Genomic DNA, 20,793 nt, shown 5'->3' with positions numbered 1-20,793 from the left:
CCAAGCCGCGGAGCGCGCGGCCAGCTGACAGTCCAGACGCGTCTGGGCTGTCCTCTGGCCGCGTGCTCCGCGGCTTGGCTCTGCTTTGCCCCCCCGTCCCCCTGGTCTGCAGACCAGGGGGACGGGGAGCAAAGCAGAGCAAAGCCATGGAGCCCGAGGGCAGCAGGACAGCCACGGCGCATCTGGGCTGTCCCGCTGCCCCCGTGCTCCGCGGCTTTGCTCCGGACACCTGTGGTACAGCAGCTGGGGCGCTGCCAGTTGGTCCCGTAGTGCCGCTCTGGGCACTACTGGACCAACCGGGCAGCACCCCAGCTGCTGTGCCCCAGGCGTCCTGATTCAGCCACTGCTGGTCAGTTTCAGCAGCGGCTGAATCAGGACGCCTGGGGCAGAGCAGCGGGGGTGCTGCTGGGTTGGTCCAGTAGCGCCGAGGAGCTGCGGCGCTACTGGACCAACCCAGCAGCACCCCAGCTGCTCTGCCCCAGGCGTCCCCAAGTCAGCCGCTGCTGAAACTGACCAGTGGCTGACTACAGGAAGCCCCTGCCCCGGGCTTCCTGGAATCAGCCGCTGATCAGTTTCAGCAGCAGCTGACTTGGGGATGCCTGGGGTTCTTAAGTTGAATCTGTATGTAAGTCAGAACTGGCGTCCAGATTCAGCCGCTGTTGAAACTGATCAGTTTCAGCAGCAGCTGAATCTGGACGCCAGCTCCGACTTACATACAGATTCAACTTAAGAACAAACCTACAGTCCCTATCTTGTACGTAACCCGGGGACTGCCTGTATACAAATAAAAAAACAGCACTATTTTGCTATGCAATATATTTGAATTTGCAGCCTTGTGGAAAATACCACTTGTTTTAAACAATGTAACTAAATAACCCAATAAGTCCTTGGAAATATTCAAGAGAGGGTTACTCACCCTCTGCAGTAATTGAGGTTCTTTGAGATGGGTGCCCTGCGGGTGCTCTATCTTAGGTGCTTGTGTGCCACAGTGAGCTTGGCCAGAAGATTTCTGTAACAATGCTTGTGGATAAGCTGTTCGTGCATGCACAGTACCCCTCATGTGGCAGGCAGCTAAAGAGCATGCACGAGCCACGAACCCTTCAGTTCCTTCTCTGCCCCAGGAGGTATGTGCAGGGCTCGACAAACCGCTTTCTACTTGCCTCTGGCAAGTAGATTTCAGCCGGTCGCTCCGTTCACCGGTGCTGCGTGCATGAGCAGTGCTGGTCTGGCGCATGCACGGTGTGGGGCCAGCGAGTAGATCTCGCCACGGTTTGTCGAGGCCTGGGTATGTGTGATGATACACCAAAGCAAAAGGGAGGAAGGGCAGGTGGTGGAGAACCCACAGAGACATCCATCTTGAAGAACCTCAATTACTGCAGAGGGTGAGTAACCCTCTCTTCTTTGAGGCTGTCCCTGTGGGTACTCCACCTGAGGTGATTATGAAGCAGTGTGTCCACTGGAGGTGGGTACTTCTGTCAGCATAATGTCTTCATGGACAACTGTGAGGATGGAGTGGCTGAACAGGGTTCCTCTAGATGGGTATATGTCTAGCGTACAGTGGGTCATGAAAGTATGGGCGGACAACCAGGTAGCTGATTTACAAATATCTAACAAGAGAATGCCCTGGATATATGCCATTGAAGCAGCCATGGCTCTGGTTGAGTGCGCACGAAGTTGTGGAGGCAGATCTTTGCCAAAGGCTGAATATACCAGTCTTATGCACTCCACTACCCATTTGGAAAGTCTCTGAGAGGAAATGGGGAGTCCCAGAGATGGTTCTGTAGTTGAAATGAATAATCTGTTGGTTCTGTGGATGTGTGGTTCTATCTGTGTAGAACATGATGGCCCTGCAGAAATCAAGGGTATGAAGCATTGTCTGCGTTTTGCTGTGAAGTTTGGGAAAGAAAACAGGTAAGTTGATAGGGTTTATTGCAGTGGAACGCAGAGGGGATCTTAGGCCTCACCCAAAATTCATGCCTAAGTACCACTGGGTCTTTATGGAAGACCATAAATGGTGGGCCCATCATGAGGGCCGCAATTTCTCCAACCCATCTTCCGGATATTATAGCCACAAGGAAGGCCACCTTCATGGAGAGGTGGAGTAGCAAGCATGTTGCCATTGGTTCAAAGGGCTCTCTCATTAGGGCTGTAAGAAGGAGATTGAGGTATCAGATGCAGAGTGGTGGTCTGATGGGCGGGTAGGTGTTTCACAGACCTTTGAGAAACCTTTTAGTTATGGGGTGCATGAACACTGATGTATTGTCTATTGGTTGGTGTAGAGCTGTGATTGCAGCGAGATGTACTTTAAGGGAGGCTCAGGAAAGGACTGAGTTCTTAAGCTTCATGATGTATTGCAGGATCGCAGGTAGTGGAGCTGAGGCCGTATCAAGGTTGTTTCTTTGAGATGAAGCAAAGAAGCGTTGCCATTTGTACAGGTATACTTTTCAAGTAGATGTTCTACGGCTATTGAGGAGAATTTCTTGGACTCAGTTTGTGCATTGTGATGCTATAAGAGTAAGCCTCTGAGGAACCACGCCAGGAGCTGGAAAGAGCGGAGGTATGGGTAATGGAGGTGGCTGCAGTGCTGGTTGAGGAGATGCGAGGGAGACGCCATGGCCGCTTGAACAACATGTGGAGCAGGTAAGTGTACTAGTCCAGTCTGGGGCTAAGAGGTTAACATTGCCCCTTCCATTCGGATCTTGTTGACCACCCGATGGAGAAGAGGTATCAGTGGAAAAGCATAGAGGAGTGCTATGTCCCAGCGGATTGTGAATGAGTCTCCCAGGGAGTGTGAGCCAATGCCGACTCGTGAGCAGTACTGTGGGCATTTTTTGTTGGTATGGGTCACAAATCTATCTGGGGAAAACCCCAGCACTGGAAGATTTGGTGCAAGATGGTGGGATCTATTTCCCACTTGAGGTTGGACGAAAAATTCCTGCTGAGTCCTCTGTGGTATTGTCTTTGCCTGCAAGGTGTGAGGCAATTAAGATTACATTGTGTGCAATGCACAAGGTCCAGAGGTGGACTGCTTCCTTGCACAGGGGGTAAGATCTGGCCCCTCCCTGCCTGTTGATGTAGAACATTGCAGATTGGTTGTCTGTAAAAATCTGCAAAGGTGAATTGGAGAATACCGCATGGAGCTCAAGGATACCGATATGCAGAGTGATCTCTGCGGGCAACCATCAGGCTAGTGTGGTAAAGGGGCTCAAGGTGGGCTCCCCGGCCTAGTAGGGACATATCCGTGGTGATCGAAAAGAAGGGGGCTCGTTTATGAAAGGAGACACCAGTGCACACATTTTGTGCATTCAACCACCACTGAAGCGACTTCCTGATGGTGAGTGGCACCGAGAGCAACTTGAGGAGATTGTGTTTTCATGGTCTGTATACTGTGCTGAGCCAGTGTTGTAGTGGCCTCATATGCAATTTGGCATGAGGGACTATGGTGGTGGCTGCTGCCATGCGGCCTAGGAGTTGGAGACATGCTCTGGCAGGTAGTTGGGGAGCTGTGCAATGGAGTTGGATAAGCTTCTGTATGGCTAGGAATCTGTGATGGGGCAGACACGCAGTGGTACAATCTAATCGAGCCCCTATAAACTCTAGCACCTGGGTTGGTTCAAGCTGACATTTTGAGAGGTTTATATGGTGGCCTACGGATCTAAAGAGTTCCATGGTGGTAATGACTGATTCTTGTGTCTGTTGAAGGGAGTCAGCCCTTATAAGGCAGTCGTCCAAATAATGAATGATGTACACTTCCTACCTGAGCATATGAGCTGCAACTACTGGCAGTACCTTGTAGAATACTCTTGGTGTGGTAGAGAGGCCAAAAGGGAGTATCATGTACTGGAAGTATTGTCCACCCATAGTAAATCTAAGATATTTCCTGTGCACAGGATGGGTAGGCACATGGAAATATGTATCCTGGAGGTCGAAAAGTCGCCAACCAGTCATCTTTGTTGAGGGAGGGAATAATGATGGAGAGGGTAACTATGCGGAAGTGTTGGGAAAGGACATACCTGTTGAGGCCTCTGAGATCTAAGACTGGCCTCCATACCCTGACTTCTTTTCCATGTGGAAATATTGGGAATAAAAGCCAATGTTGCAGTATTGGAGGGGCCACTTGATCGCCATCAAAGCAGTGGATTTCTTGGCATAGGACAAACTTGTGAGATGGGTCCCTTAAGAGGGACAGGGTGGGTGGTTGGAGTTTTGGAATGGACAGGAACGATATGCAGTATCCCTTCTTTATGATGTCCAACACCCACTTGTCGGATGTTATGAGGCACTAGTGGTGATAGAAAGATGCTAGCTGTTGTGTGGATATTGGAGTGCCATGAAGGACAGGAGGGGAGGGATGAATTTGACAACTCCCAATCTGAACTTCAAAACCTTTATTATTAGAGGAATGGAACGTGGTAGGCTGCTTGGCAGACTGTCACCTTCTGCTCTGGTGTTGTCACCTTCTCTGATCATACTGCTTTTATGGTTGAGTAAAGAAGGCAGGTCTGAATCTCTGAGTATAGCCCTTATTTTGTTTATGTTTCTGCACAGGAACCTGGATGCCCAGCATACAAAGAGTGGCTCTGGAATCTTTCATGGGATGCAACAAAGTGTCGGTTGACTCTGTGAAAAGCTTTGGGTCCTCAAGTGGGAGGTCTTCGACGCTTGTCTGGACCTCTTTTGGAAAGCTAGATATGTGGAGCCAGGATGCTCTCCACATCCTGACCATGGCTGCAAGGGAACAAGTGGTGGTGTCAGAGACGAGGGAGGCCTGTAGGGCTGTCATGGCTATTAGGGAGCCCTCATTTGTGTTGGCTTTAAATTGTTCCCTTGTTTGTTCTGGAAGGTACTTAATAAAGGTGGATAATCTGTTCGAAAATGAGATGTGTATATTTTGCCAGCACAGCAGTGTAGTTCAAGATTCATAGCTGGAGGGAGGCAGATGAGTAGGCTTTTCTACCCATGAGATCAAGCCATTTCCACTCATCAGCAGGAGTGGATTTTGGCAAGGTATGTTTGGCTTACTGGTTGGCAGCATCAAGTATGAGGGAGTTGGCAGAAGGGTGTGTGAAGAGGATCTCCGCACCCTGTGAGGAGAAAATATTATGTCTATCTGCCTTTTTGCCCACTGGAGATATGGAGGCTGTGTGTTTGCCACAGGTGTTTAGCAGGATCTATGAGGGCAGGGTCCATGGGTAGAGCTAGTCTGACGGCTGGCGTAGCATGTAGGATGCTGGTGAGCTGTCATTAGGTGTCAGGCTAGGTCATTAATGAGATCTTGAATGCATCAGCCACCCTTCTAAAAAGGTCTTGAAAAGCCCTGAAATCATTGCCTAGTGAGGGTGGTGGTGGTATGAGGACATCCTCTGGAGAAGAGGACAGCTGAATTGGCAGGGGAGATAATCATTCGAGTCATAATCACTGAAAGGGTGTTTGATCCCTGGACACATCTAGGGAGGTCACCAATGTGAGTCTCGAGTGAGCCTGACTAGCATGATGGTATTGTTGCTGCTGCTGGTGTGTTCCCAAAAATGCCCAGGGATCCAGCAGGGCCAAGTGGGAGGCATGGGCGGCGGCAGCCACTGGTTGGGGTGCCACTGAGGCATCCTTGGTTGTGGCTGAGATAGTGTTTGAGAGAGACACAGCTTCCTCCTCACTTTATAAAGGAGGTGCAGAAGCTGTTATATTTGCTGAAGAGAACCTGGCAAGTGTCAGAGAGGCATCCATACTGAAAAGTGGAGTAGTGGGTACAGAGGTAACTATTAACAGGTCTGTAGATATAAAAGAATAAGCTTGAGGCATGGGCAGCAGGAGTTACTGTGGCTGAGCGCCTTTTGCCTTGCCAGGTAACGGGGCAGGCGCCCACGCTGACAAAGTTGAGTGTGGGGCTTTAGTAGAACCGCTATTTTTAGAAGTATCTGAGCGCAGAGTCGGCACAGGCGGTGCTTGGGTTGTCTTGAGTTTTTGTGCCACAAGGGGCTTAGGCTTTTGCTAGCCTGTTTCGCAACAGGACTTGGGACCCTCAAGGCGCAGTAGGTGATAACAATCCCGGCAAGCTCCTGTCCGAAGCCCCCACAAGGGATGGAACTGGCTTAGAGTTGTGGGATCACCCTTTCTTGGGTGAAGGAGATTCCCTGCTAGCATCTGCATGTATCCTCTTAGACTGTTTAGAGGTTTCAGAGCCTGCAGCTGAGATAGCTGCGGATGCCTTGTCTGACATCGCCGCTGAGAGAGTGTAAGCGGGGATGCAGATGCAGGGAAGCCAGAGTCTAAAGTTGGTCAGATGGCCATCCAAGCGAGATAGCTAAAACTGAAACTTATCTCACTATATTTGCTCCGGCTGTCAGGGCTCTGAAGAGCACACTGAATTACTCTGTGTTACTCCCTCAGGCAGTGGAGATAAGCGAACGCCCTTCATGGTGGGAAATATACAAACGGTAAATAGGTGGCATCCGAGCACCAGCCGCTGTGGTATATGCCTGAGGGAAGGTGGGTTCTGAGGAGGTCACTGTGAAAGTTCTCCTCAGATAGATTAAAAAAAAAAAAAAAAGATTAAAAGTAGTAAAACCAGTAAAAACACCGAGGGGAGAGCCCTTGGTGGGAGATCCTTGCAAGGGCAAAGAGGCAGGCAGTGAGCCTCCATTTATTTGCAGTTCTGTGGTCTGTCGCAAAAGAAAGTTTTTTGTTTTGTTTTTTTATCTTCTTAGAGTAAAAGAAAAATGATTTAAAAAATAAATCTGACTAAAACACTATGGTAAAAGGCTAACTGTGGAGCTCAATGCAGAGTACATTGTGAGTTCCAACCGGCACTAGTGCAGGCAGAGAAGGAACTGAAGAGTTCGTGCATACGCGTTAGCTGCCTAGCGCATGACAGGTACTGCGCATTCACAAACAGCCTATCCACAAGCACTGCTATAGAAATCTTCCAGCCAGGTGCGCTGTGGCACCTAAGTACTTAAGGTGGCACACCCACAGGAACAGCCTCAAAGAAGTTGCCAATTACTTATACATTATCATGTGAGTCGGGCATACATTATATTTTTCATTTGAAAACTTGTTTTACACCTCAATTAGGCATCATCATGTGGGACTGAGTATATCATGTCATCTGATCTTCCCTTCTAGTCTACCAGAACCCCATCTACTTAGGATTAAACACAAACCCAAAGCTCTTATGTCAACTTCAAATTGCTTGCATTTTAACACAGAAATGAAAACAAACCAAAGTAAACATTTTATCAAAATTTCAACTAACTGAATTAGCTTTCATTTACATTTAGGCATAACTGCAAACAAACCAACCCTTCAGGATTCTTATAAAACTCTTCACTTACACAGAAAAGCATTAGATTGAGAGAGCAATATTTGAACTTTTCTCTAGTAGGTGTCAGACAAAAACAAATGTTTTTACAGTTTGGTAGAAAAGTTGGAAGCTGCCAGTGTTATTTACAAGTACCTACTGCATATTCACTACTAGCTGTAATTTCCGTCTTCTTGAATGGAGCAATTTACTATTAGGATATATGAGTTAATATTCAAATGTGTACCTTTTCTCCACCAAAATCTAATAATCAATCAATTTATTGATCCCTAGTAATTATCACCATCATTAGACTAGGACTGAAAGGGGATTAAGACTTAAAAAAAAAAAATCAGTAAATGTCAGTAAATTGCTATTTCACCATATACAAAGAAATCAAACAAATAATCAAAATGTACAGATAAACAAATTAAGAAAAATGTTTAAGAATTTAGAGCTGAATTTAAGGACTTTTTAATATTTTAACATTTGAGGATGATAATCTGTTCTAACTATTCTAAAGTTTCAACATTTGGAAGCTCATTATTTGTCATTAAACTGTCTGATCATTCTCTCTTACCCTCCTTCACTTCCCATGGTCTAACCCTTCTGTAATTTACTTAAACCGTGAAAATGTAAATAGGTAATTGGAAAAGAGTGCTTAAAACCCATCATCTTGCACAATTGTGAAACTGAAATTGATAAAAATAGAGAAAACTTAATATAGAAAGTCATAAAAAAATTGAACTCTGCCAAGTCTAAAAAAGACATGAGTATCAATACAACTATAGAAGAGGAGAAGTTACTCACATTGAATATCTTTATGATGATTAGTTATTTCAATGAAGTTCCAACAGCAAACTGGCTTAAAAAATTGTATTTTTTAGGGTTTTTGTCAGCTGAGTTAGTTTACACGGAAAGATCAGACCTCCATTTGTGAGACTTACAGTTGTCAAACTCAAAGATATTTACTATAGAAGAGCTAAGAGTCCTGCAGTTAGCTTAAGATGCTTGAACTGAACATGAGAAGATCCAGTATTAAACTCGGTTGGCTCCACTTTGGTTAGAATTCTTTTGGGTATGCAGTTTTAAAAGGGACAGGGGATATTGATATCAAAGAAAGTTAATAGTCTAGTAGTCTATCTGGTCTAAACATTTAGGCTGACTTAAAACTTGCTGAAGGAGGCCGTGAGAGCACAACACTAACAATCTATATTTTCGATGAATGTTTCTTGAGTTAGGTTATTAACAACTGTGGCAAGATGTTTTACCTCAGGAAAAAAATTCTCAAACAAAGCAATTTTATTGTTCCATATCATTATCTAAATCATGCAACATTTCTAAATATTAGGAGGCTCTGACGATTATAACCTGGATCAGAGTAATCTGGATCTGACCTGTGGGCCATTTTCATAATGTTATAAACCCAACAAGTTCATTTTTCTCCGCCATTAAGATGCATTGTTTTCTTGAATAATTACCAATGCAGTTATGGTTTGTATCCACAACAGATATCAGAAAGCCAATGAATTCATTGTTTTGATGCCTCTGTTAGGCAACATTGGGGGGGGGGGGTCTGTATTTTTATTTCATACATTGCGTTCTGCTGTGAATAAATGTACTCTCTTAGAAACTGCTGGGCTGATTCTGAATGGAAAACTTATAAACAGAAGTCCTAGTCCCTTTTAGATGTACAAAGTGATTGAGTACCATAATTTCAGATTAAGTTTAAGACACAAGGAGATAAGTTTTCAGAGTACTTTGTATAGATGTGGGATTTTTTTTAAGAAGAAAATTAGTTTGGGTCACATGTTAAGTCAAATAAGGAGAAGACAGGTATTTTAGAACCTGAGCATGGTGTGATACTACAGAATGCAACTAGTTTAGATTTTGGCTCATTAAGACAACATTTCTCTCAACTCTGTCCTCTTAAAAGCTAAATGACACCCTGAAAACTCTTGATTTGCTAGGCTAGTAGTGGACAGAGCAGTATTTGTGAACTAAGTAGTAGCAGAATGCTACCACTACACAGAAAACACTGTGTTACATTATGTTGATCCAGCTGTATTTAACTTGATTCTGCTTTTCTCTGTAGATCTTTCATTGCTTTGCACTCATCTGAAATTTTTAATAAATTAAGAACAGATTTGACAATCTTTATTCATTTTGTTTCAAATTAATAATGAATTATTGCCACAAAAGTGAACCCACAAATAAATCATTCTTGGACAAGTTTTAAAAATCACAACTTTAAGGAGGCCCAAGTAAGCAAGCACCTCGGTTAAAAAAAAGATCATAATCTTTAAAACACAACAAAAGAAATCAAGCTTATCCTATTTTGAATTGAGGCGCCTGATTGCTGTTACACTGACACTTTTGCCTTTAAATATCATTAACAGAAAATGCTGCCTTGGTCTCAATTCTTCAAGCAACTGTGGAGTTGCCAAGACCCTGAAGTGACATCTTCCTGTTGGAAGCTACTTTGAGTGAGACAATATAAAATGAGCCTAACTCCAAACACCCTGGCAAAACTATATTAATTGGCAATAAGGCAGCCATATTTGCAAAGGAAACTAGAGAAGTGCCAATTGGACGTTGCAGCTACTTGAAAGGTTTGCTGACATTCTTAGAAGCATGATGGCTGGAAAGGCGGCAGTGCAACTGTATCCCTGATACATGAGAAAAGGATGCCCTTATAAGCAGCAAACTCTCTCAGACCCAGACATCTTTCTATCCAAGTGCAAACAGATGATCATCATACCCAATGGACACCAGGTGAAAAAAATTACAATAATCTATGGGGCATGTAGATTGTAGTAAAAGGTTATGCTATACTCTCAAAAAAATGAAGAACCAACTAATCAGCGGAGCTCTCAATACTAGAGGCTCTCAAACTAAGCTTCTACACAAACTTCCTCTTGGCTAGAATTGTACAATAACCCAACAAGCCATCGACAATGCTCACTTCACTAACCTACAGAAGAAAAAGGACAATAAACTACTTAAATTCCTACATGCCTCAGAATATTTCAACTAACCTAACACTGTCATCTTATTCAACCACACTCTTTGCTGGCAGAAGATTCTGTCCTCTCAGGGATTCTCTCTGTTCTACCACCCCCACAAATACGATTCTGTTTTGTGGTGATCTAGAAGCCTATTTCCCCCCTCTCCGTCTAAAGGAATATTTCCAACACACTGCTAAATACACCAATCCTCAGGATACCCCATGCCAATCCCACAAGAGGAAATCCTCTATGTGGATCCCTCCTGGTGGTTGTAACAGTCTGAACTTCTATATTGATTGTTTCCACAAACATCCACCAGCCGACATTAACAAACATGAGGCATATAACCTCAGCCATGCAGAACACCATGCTATACACAGTCTCAAAAAAAATTCTAACATTATCAAAGAGGCTGACAAAAGGGGGTGCTATAAAAGTCATTAACAGAACAGATGACCAACAGGAATCCATCAGATTCTACAGGCTTCTTGCCTCTGATCCCACTAAAGAATACCAAAAAACCCCTACATCTGTCTGCTCATGAAACTCCCTGCTGTAACAGCACCAAATCCCCAACCACAAACCTAGAAATCCCAGACTTCCCATCGTGTCAGGCATTGGCACACTTAAAACAGGATTATCTGGGTTATGCTGACTCTCTCCTCAGACTGTATGCTACCAACACTCCTAGCTACCTTCGAGATACCATTGACTCCATGAAGAAACTACAGACATCAGTAATCTTCCTGAGAACACCCTCCTGCCACCATGGATATAGAAGCTCTTTACACCAACATTCTACACAACAATGGATTACTGGTTATAAGGGACACTATCCTTGATGATGCCACTGCAAATCTGGTGACTAAGCTTTGACTTTGTCCTTACCCGCAACCATTTAAGTAAAAATCTTAAGAGCCAAAATGTTCCATAGAATCTTTATGGATAGTAATTCCATGCTCCAATAATAAGAATATAGCAGTAGGGATATATTATCGACCACCTGATCAGGACAGTGATAGTGACTATGAAATGCTAAGGGAGATTAAAGAGCCTATAAGTTAAAAAATTTGATAGTGGGGGATTTCAACTATTCCCATATTGACTAGGTACACATCACCTCAGGATGGGATGCAGAGATAAAATTTCTTGCTACCTTAAATGACTGCTTCTTGGAGCAGTTAGTTCTGGAACCCACAAGGGGAGAGGCTATTCTTGATTTAGTCTAAAGTGGTGCACAGGATCTGGTCCAAGAGGTAAATATAACTGGACCACATGGAAATAATGACCATAATATAATAAAATTTAACATCCGTGTGGTGGGAAAAACACCTCAGCAGCCCAACACTGTGGCATTTAATTTTAGAAAGGGGGGAACTACAAAAATGAGGAAGTTAAACAGAAATTAAAAGGTACAGTGACAAAAGTAAAATAAAATCTCTGCAAGCTTCATGGAAACTTTTCAAAGACACCATAATAGGAGCCCAACTTAAATGTATACCCCAAATTAAAAAACAGAGAACCAAAAAAGTGCCACCGTGGCTTAATAACCAGGTAAAAGAAGCAGACACAGGTAAAAACATATCTTTTAAAAAAGTGGCTATCAAATCTTAGTGAGGAAAATAGAAAGGACCATAAACTTAGTCAAATTAAGTGTAAAAATATACAGGCAGTCCCCGACTTACGCGGATCCAACTTACGTCGGATCCGCACTTACGAACGGGGCTCTCTCGCCTCGGAGGTCGAGGTGGCGGATTGCTACCTGCGAGCTCCGGGGCGAGAAAGCCCCGTTCGTAAGCTGCTCCGGTGCCCCTGGTCTGCTGGAGACCGTCTCCAGCAGACCAGGGGCACCGGGCGGGTTCCCGCGCCTCTGAGGCTTTGCTCTGGCAAAGTCTCAGAGGCGCGGGAACCCGCCGCTACTGCGGCTTCAGTCCCGGTGCCTGTGGTCTGCTGGGGACGGTCAACTAGCTGTGCCCCCCCCCCCCCCCAGCAGACCACAGGCACCGGGACTGAAGCCACAGCCGCGGCGGGGTCCCGCGCCTCTGAGACTTTGCCAGAGCAAAGCCTCAGAGGCGCGGCACCCCACTGCCGCTGCGGCTCTGCTCCCCGTGTCCCTGGTCTGCTGGGGGGGGCGCAGCTAGTGTGCCCCCCCCCCCCCCAGACAGACCAGGCTTTTGTTTTGGACCCTGGGGCAGAGCAGCTGGGGCGCTGCCGATTGGTCCTGCAGCGCCGCTCTGGGCACTACTGGACCAACCCGGCAGCACCCCAGCTGCTCTGCCCCAGGTCCTGATTCAGCCGCTGCTGGTCAGTTTCAGCAGTGGCTGAATCAGGACGCCTGGGGCAGAGCAGCTGGGGTGCTGCTGGGTTGGTCCAGTAGCGCCGAGGAGCGGTGCTACTGGAGCAACCCAGCAGCACCCCAGCTGCTCTGCCCCAGGCGTCCCCAAGTCAGCCGCTGCTGAAACTGACCAGCGCTGACTACAGGAAGCCCGAGGCAGAGTTGCTCTGCCCCAGGCTTCCTGGAATCAGCTGCTGATCAGTTTCAGCAGCAGCTGACTTGGGGATGCCTGGGGTTCTTAAGTTGAATCTCTATGTAAGTCAGAACTGGCGGTCAGTTTCAGCAGCGGCTGAATCTGGACGCCAGTTCCGACTTACATACAGATTCAACTTAAGAACAAACCTACAGTCCCTATCTTGTACGTAACCCGGGGACTGCCTGTAATAAAAAAAGCCAAAAAGGAGTCTAAAGAACAGCTAGCCAAAAACTCAAAAAGCAATAGCAAAATGGTTTTTTTTAAGTATATCCGAAGCAGAAAGCTGGCTAAACAACCAGTGGGACCCTTGGATGGTCAAGATACTAAAGGAGCACTAAAATATGATAAAGTCATAGTGGAGAAGCTAAATGATTTCTTTGCTTCAGTCTTTACAGCGGAGGATATTGGTGAGATTCCAAAACCTGAACCATTCTTTTTGGGTGACAAATCTGAGCAATTGTGCCAGACTGAGGTGTCATTAGAGGAGGTTTTGGAACAAATTGATAAACTTATCAGTAACAAGTCACCGGGACTAGATGGCATTCACCCAAGAGTTCTGAAAGAACTCAAATGGGAAATTGCAGAACTATTAACTATGGTTTGTAACCTATCCTTTAAATCAGCTTCCGTACCAAAATGATTGGAAGATAGCTAACGAGACACCAATATTTAAAAGGGCTCTAGAGGTGATCCTGGCAATTACAGACCAGTAAGACTAACATCAGTACCAGTCAAATTAGTTGAAACTATAGTAAAGAATAAAATTGCCAGACACATGGATGAATATAATTTGTTGGGGGGGAAGTCAGCATATATTCTGTAAACAGAAATCATGTTTTACTAATCTGCTAGATTTCATGCTGACAATGGGGATCCAGTGGACACAGTATACTTTGATTTCCAGAAAGCCTTTGACAAGATCCCTCACCAAAGGTTCTTAAATAAAGTACGTTGTCCTGGGATAAGAGGGGAGGTTCTTTCATGGATTGATAACTGGTTAAAAGACAAGAAACAAAGGGTAGGAATAAATTATAAATTTTCCGAGTGGAGAGAGGTAACTAGCGGGGTCCCCCAAACGTCTGTCCCCAGACCAATCCTATTCAACTTATTTATAAATGATCTAGAGAAAAGGGTAAACCGTGAACTAGCAAAATCTGCAGATGATACCAAACTGCTCAAGATAGTTAAGACCATAGCAGACTATGAAGAGCTTTAAAAAGATCTCACCAAACTCAGTGATTGTGCAAGAAAATGGCAAATGAAATTTAATTTTGATAAATGTAAAGTAATGCACATTGAAAAAAATAATCCCAACTACATATACAATATGACAATGACTAATTTGGCTACAACTAATCAAGCGAGATCTTGGAGTCATTGTGGATAGTCCTCTAAAAACGTCCATACAGTGTGCAGCGGCAGTCAAAAAACCAAATACAGTAAAGTATCAGAGGGGTAGCCGTGTTAGTCTGAATCTGCAAAAGCGACGAGGAGTCCTGTGGCACCTTATAGACTAACTGAAGTGTAGGAGCATAAGCTTTCGTGGGCAAAGACCCACTTCGTCAGATGCATGTAGTGGAAATTTCCAGAGGCAGGAATAAATATGCAGGCCAGGATCAGGCTGGAGATGACCAGGTGGATCCAATCAAGGAGGATGAGGCCCACTTCTAGCAGCTGATCTGGAGGTGTGAATTCCAAGAGAGCAGAAGCTGCTTTTGTAGTTAGCAAGCCATTCACAGTCTTTGTTTAATCTAGAGTTGATTGTGTCAAACTTAAAGATGAACTGTAGCTCAGCAGTTTCTCTTTGAGTCTGGTCCTGAAGTTTTTTTGCTGCAGGATGGCTACTTTTAGATCTGCAATTGTGTGTCCAGGAAGATTGAAGTGTTCCCCTACAGGTTTTTGTATGTTGCCATTCCTAATATCAGATTTGTGTCCATTGATTCTTTTACGTAGGGACTGTCCTGTTTGGCCGATGTATATAGCAGTGGGGCATTGTTGGCACATGATGGCATATATTACGTTGGTGGATGTGCAGGAGAATGTACCAGTGACAGTATGGCTGATCTGGTTAGGTCCTGTGATTGTGTTGTTGGTGTATATATGTGGGCAGAGTTGGCACAGAGGTTTGTTGCATGGATTGGTTCCTGAGTTCGAGTTATTATAACCAGCAACTACACACCGCACCATAATAACTCGAACTCAGGAACCAATCCTTGCAACAAACCTCGGTGCCAACTCTGCCCACATATATACACCAGCAACACCATCACAGGACCTAACCAGATCAGCCATACTGTCACTGGTACATTCTCCTGCACATCCACCAACGTAATATATGCCATCATGTGCCAACAATGCCCCACTGCTATATACATCGGCCAAACAGGACAGTCCCTACGTAAAAGAATCAATGGACACAAATCTGATATTAGGAATGGCAACATACAAAAACCTGTAGGGGAACACTTCAATCTTCCTGGACACACAATTGCAGATCTAAAAGTAGCCATCCTGCAGCAAAAAAACTTCAGGACCAGACTCAAAGAGAAACTGCTGAGCTACAGTTCATCTTTAAGTTTGACACAATCAACTCTAGATTAAACAAAGACTGTGAATGGCTTGCTAACTACAAAAGCAGCTTCTGCTCTCTTGGAATTCACACCTCCAGATCAGCTGCTAGAAGTGGGCCTCATCCTCCTTGATTGGATCCACCTGGTCATCTCCAGCCTGATCCTGGCCTGCATATTTATTCCTGCCTCTGGAAATTTCCACTACATGCATCTGACGAAGTAGGTCTTTGCCCACGAAAGCTTATGCTCCTACACTTCAGTTAGTCTATAAGGTGCCACAGGACTCCTCGTCGCAAATACAGTAAACTTCCGATAATATGGCACCTTTAGGACCCAGGGGGTGCGGGATTAGTCCAACATATTTGATATCAGAAGGGAGGGCTATGAAGTGTCTGGGGTGGGGGGGGGGGGATGCACCCCTCAGCGCTGAGGGACCAACCCAGCAGCACCCCAGATGCTCTGCCCCAGACTTCCCCAAGTCAGCCACTGCTGAAACTGACCAGCAGCTAACTCGGGGAAGCCGGGGGCAGAGCAGCTCCAATTGTCCGGCTGCCTGAAGCACTTCCGGGTTCCAGATGGTGCCGGACCATCAGGAGTGCTGGACCATTGGAGTTTAACTGTAGAATGTTAGGAGTCATTAAAAAAAGGGATAGAGATTAAGACAGAAAATATCTTATGGTCTCTATATAAAACCATGGTACGCCCACATCTTGAATACTGAGTATAGGAGGTAGCAGCCTCATCTCAAAAAAGATTTTTTGGCATTTGAGAAGGTTCAGAAGAGGGCAACAAAAATGATTAGGGGATTGGAACGGATCCCATATGAAGAGAGATTAAAAAGACTTGGACTTCTCCTCTTAGAAAAGAGGAGACTAAGGGGGATATGATAGAGGTCTATAAAATCATGACTGGTATGGAAAGTGATAAGGAAAAGTTATTTACTTATTCCCACAGTAAAAGAACAAGGAGTCACCAAATTAAATGAATAGGCAGCAGGTTTAAAACAAGGAAAAGGGAAGTTTTTCTTCACTTGGCGCATAGTCAACCTGTGAAACTCCTTGCCACAGGATATGGTGAAGGCTAGGACTTTAACAGGGATCAAAAAAGAGCTGAAAAGATTCGTGGAGGTTAGGTCCATCAATGGCTATTAGCCAGGATGGGTAGGAATGGTATCCCTAGTCTGTTTTTCTGGAAGTGGGTGACAGGGGAGGGATCACATGAGGATTACCTGTTGTAACCCTTTCCTCTGGGGCATCTGGTATTGGCAACTGTTGGCAGACAAGATAGTGGGCTAAATGGACTTTTGGTCTGACCCAGTATGGTCGTTATGTTAGTTTCTAATTTGGGGGCAATTTCTACTTTCATGTCAGCGGCACACCTATGGTCATCCACATGGCTCCACAATATGCCAACATCTTTATGACTGACCTCGAACAATGTTTCCTCAGCTCTCATCCCCCAGCAGTCTTACTCTACTTACCGGACCACTGGGCCAGGCATCATCTCTTACTACATTTAAAAGGCAGAGCTGCAATGGGAATAGGTTCAGCAACTGGCGCAAGCTGGGACTCAGCACTCGGGTCCTGGACCGCTGTGCCTCTGCCTCCCCATCCAGACAGGTGCTAGATGGGGAGGAAAACCAGTTTTTAAGCCGACTCCCCCCACCAACACCAGCTTCTGCGTCCACCCCTCTTGCTGCCCCGATACAGAGGCAGCGGGGGGAGGGAGTGAGGGAGGGAAGCAAGTAATCAAGTAGTGACTCAACTAAGTTCTTACATCCCTACCACAAACACTCACAGGATTTCTATCAGGCATTCTTAAAACTTAAATACCACCCTGGAGAAGTGAAAAAAATAGATTGATAGAGCCAGATGAGTACACAGACATCAGCTTCAAGACAGGCCCAACGAACAACATAACAGAACATCACGAGTCATCACCTACAGCCCCCCATTTTAACCAATTCAGGAACCAATTAGACAGAAAAACTGCAGAACTGGTCTTCATATGCAAATCTGATACATTTAGCCAGGCATTGAACAAAGACATCTCTTGGATGGGTTTGTTATAGTCAACACCCAAATGACATCAAAAGCTAAGCATCAGACACTTACAGTCCACTCTATTAGGCTCATTTTGCATGGACACTAATTGACAGGGCACCCCCCTCTCACCTGGCCACCACTCTATCTGCTTTATATTTGTCCTCCTGTGCCTCTTGCTCCATATTTATCATCTGAAGAAGTGGGTTGTGCCCACAAAAGCTCATGATGCTACCTGTATTTTTTTTGGTAGTCTCTAAGGTGCTACATGTCCACTCGTTTTTTAAGCTTATCTCATAAGAGCACTAACTTTCAAAAATTCATCTTATAAAACCTACCAGATCCACTGTGTTCCTTTTGTTAGTTTCGCCTAAGGAGCTTGCACAGAATGTCTCCCATCGCTCCCTGACATCATCTGGAAGCTCTAGAATAAAATGAAGAAAAAAGGTTTTAGTACCAATGTCACTCAAAGCAGTTAGTTTTCACTCTCTTCTCACTCCTAAAGTTAAACTTGCAAAAAATTAATGCAGAACATGTTGCGCTATACATGCAACTGAAAATTTTATTAGGCACCGAGCATTCAAACAAGGTATGGTTTTTCAGGTAGACACTGCTAGTCTATTAGGTGACAGTCTCAGTGGTTCACTGGTGCAATATAGGGATGTTAAGGACTAGTTGATTCCCCCTCCCCTTCTTACTGCCTCTATCAGATAGAGGCAGAAAAGGGGGAGGGAGAAGAGAGGATACTTCAAAGAGACAGCACTGCACAGCGAGCTAGGGATCAACTGTGTGGCTGCTCCTTTGAAATGCCTAGGCAGCGATCAAAGGGGCAGTGCCGCACAGCTGATCCCCGGCTCAGCTGTGCACCACTGTCCTGCATGAAGCCTGGCTCTAGCACAGCATTTCTACAGAACCAAGGATCAGCTGGGGAGTCCCCACCTAATCCTGGGTTCTGGGGAAATGCCATGCGGAACCACGGTCAGCTGGAGAGTCCCCAGCTGACCCCAGCTCTGCATGGCATTTCAAACTGGCAGTGCGGCATGGAGTCTGGGATGAGCGGGGGACTCTGAGGTCCCCGCTGACCCCGGGCTCCATGCTGCGCTGCCACTTTGAAATGCACAAAAGCCCCCACTAGGGACTCTTCTACATTTCAATGGAGGAATGTGGAAGTGCCTATCAAGTGGTCAATGGAAATTCCATCGACTACTCGACTAGTAAGTTAACCATTACTTAACATCCTTAGTGCAATACACCTGTAACTGTACATGAATACAAGGGATGTGGGAGTAACCTGCAGGAAAGATTAACACTGCAAGAAAGTACAGCTGAGAGTGAGAAGGCCTATGCTGGAGAGATTAATTATTCTAGAAGCATCTCTATAAATAAGCCGTTCTCCAACAGAAGATGCTTGATTCAGTGTAGTTTTCATTAGGGCAGGCCGCCTCTGTTCACATTTGTTTGAGGCAAGTATGGCACTGCTTCACTAAGTTTGGTTAGAGCAAGTCATATCCAAGCATGTCCTAGTTTAATAGATTACCTGGACTTACTCCAACAGTAAGAGGATTTCTTCTTTCCCTTGGACAAAGGGCTTTTGGAAACAAAGCCCCTCTAAAAAGCTGTCTTAAATTCCTTGCACAATTTAATTCTACAAAACCAGTTAACAGAATGGTCAAACAAACCTGAAGACATTTAATGTTACCTTTAATAAGCTGCTGTACTAGTGCACTGTTTGGCCCCTTGTCAGTACTGTGCACAATACAGTTAGCTATCCTTGTTAAATGACCCATATAGCCATGCCGCCTGCCTCCTTCAACCCTGCAAAAGAGAAGGTCAAATATTCATCTTCCTGAATAGCTGGCTTTTGAAGTATTTCATAGTTTTGGAATACTAAGCTTATAAACCCAAGGAACACAAAAAAAGTTAGACCAGATAAGCGGGGAAGCAAAAGTACTTTAAATATTCATCAGGAGAATGAGTAGTGAATAGTTCAGGCATGGGCAATAATTTTTGCTGGGAGGAGGGTACCACTCCAAGATTTTGGAAAGTGGTCAAGGGCTACAGTCTTCCATGATATTAATGGAGGAGATGCAGGGTCTGGGATGGCGGTAGGGTGCAGAGGGGAGCTTGGGGTAAGGGATTGGGATGCAGAAGGCAGACTGGCGTCTGGGAGGGAGTTTGGGTGAAGGAGAAAGTTATGACATAGGGCAAGGGACTGGAGTGCAAGGGTTTGGGACGTGACCTAGGGTAGAAGGTGATTGTGATCTGGGGCAGGAGATTGAGGTGCCAGATGTGGGAAGGGGTATAGGCGCAAGAGCGGGGACAGTGTCTGGGTATGTTCGGGGGGGAGGGTTGGCGCATGGAGGGGTTGAGGTGCCAGAGGCAGGCTGTGGCCAAGAGAATTACCAGCCAGCAGCCAAACCAACCTGCCTTCCTGCCTGCTTGCAGAGCTTAAAATGTTTCCCAGACAGCATGTGCATCAGTGAATAACTGAGCAGAGGAGAGGAGGTGGGGCTCTTCTTGGCTGTCTGCTTTTTAAACAAGCAACTCCCAATGGCTGGTTTCTAGTCAGAAACTGGCCAATGGGATTGTGTTGGGGGCAGCTCCTGAAGCGCCTTCCCTCAAGTTTTGAAACAGAAACGCGGCCCAGCAGCTGCATTTCTGAGCAACACGTGGGGCTTCAGGGGAGTCTGCCTGGAGCTCCCAGCTGCCTCTACGGGCCATATCTGGCCCAAAGGCTGTATTTTGTCCAGGTCTGGAATACTTGGGGTTACTAAAAACACTGAGAAAACCCTGGAGGGAGGGAGGGAAAGACAGAAAGAGACAGAGACAGACAGACATGTTTATTCAAGTTATAATACTGATTCCACAAAAGTTTTGAGTCAAGTTAATATGACAAGAATGAAAATCCATTTACTATTAGATGCTGACACAGGACATTAAAATATTAATTTTGAGGAAAGGTGTCAAAGTATTAAGTGAAAAGCATTCCAGAAGAGGAGTTTTGAACCTCTAAGGCCATGTTTACACTGGGCCCAGAAGGTCAGCAACTCCAGCTGTGTAAATAAAGTAGTTGAGTCGATGTACCTTAAGCTCAGCTTGGCACCATCTTCACAATGGAAGGTCAACAGAAACATGCGCCCCATGGATTTCCCTTACTCCTTGTGAAATGAGGAGCACCAGTGTCAACCAGGGGTATCTCAGTGTTTGATTTAGCAGATCCTTACTAGACTACTAAATCAAATGCAAGATTGATCTCTGGCACTGTAAGTAAGAACGTGGACTAAGAGTAATAAGACAATACCTTAATTCAGGCTACAAAAAAAATATACCCACGTTCTGTAAATT

General features: G+C 45.2%; 1 protein-coding gene across 10 annotated transcripts in view; it reads right to left on the bottom strand.

The window, feature by feature from the left end:
* PPP6R3 (protein phosphatase 6 regulatory subunit 3) overlaps window positions 1–20,793 on the bottom strand; it is a 144,853-nt gene that overhangs the window by 50,859 nt on the left and 73,201 nt on the right. For all 10 annotated transcript variants that reach the window (XM_075928324.2, XM_075928323.2, XM_075928320.2 and 7 more), the window contains 2 exons: window positions 19,148–19,263; window positions 17,787–17,872 (listed from right to left, as the gene is read on the bottom strand). In XM_075928324.2, coding sequence (XP_075784439.1) covers window positions 17,787–17,872; window positions 19,148–19,263 — 202 coding nt within the window. The remainder of the gene's footprint in view (window positions 1–17,786; window positions 17,873–19,147; window positions 19,264–20,793) is intronic.

The sequence above is a fragment of the Pelodiscus sinensis genome, chromosome 5, assembly GCF_052426305.1.
Source record: "Pelodiscus sinensis isolate ZL-2025 chromosome 5, ASM5242630v1, whole genome shotgun sequence".
Lineage (NCBI taxonomy): Eukaryota > Metazoa > Chordata > Testudines > Trionychidae > Pelodiscus > Pelodiscus sinensis.
The sequence above is the reverse complement of the archived record's forward strand: the minus strand, read 5'-3'. Positions and strand labels throughout refer to the sequence as shown.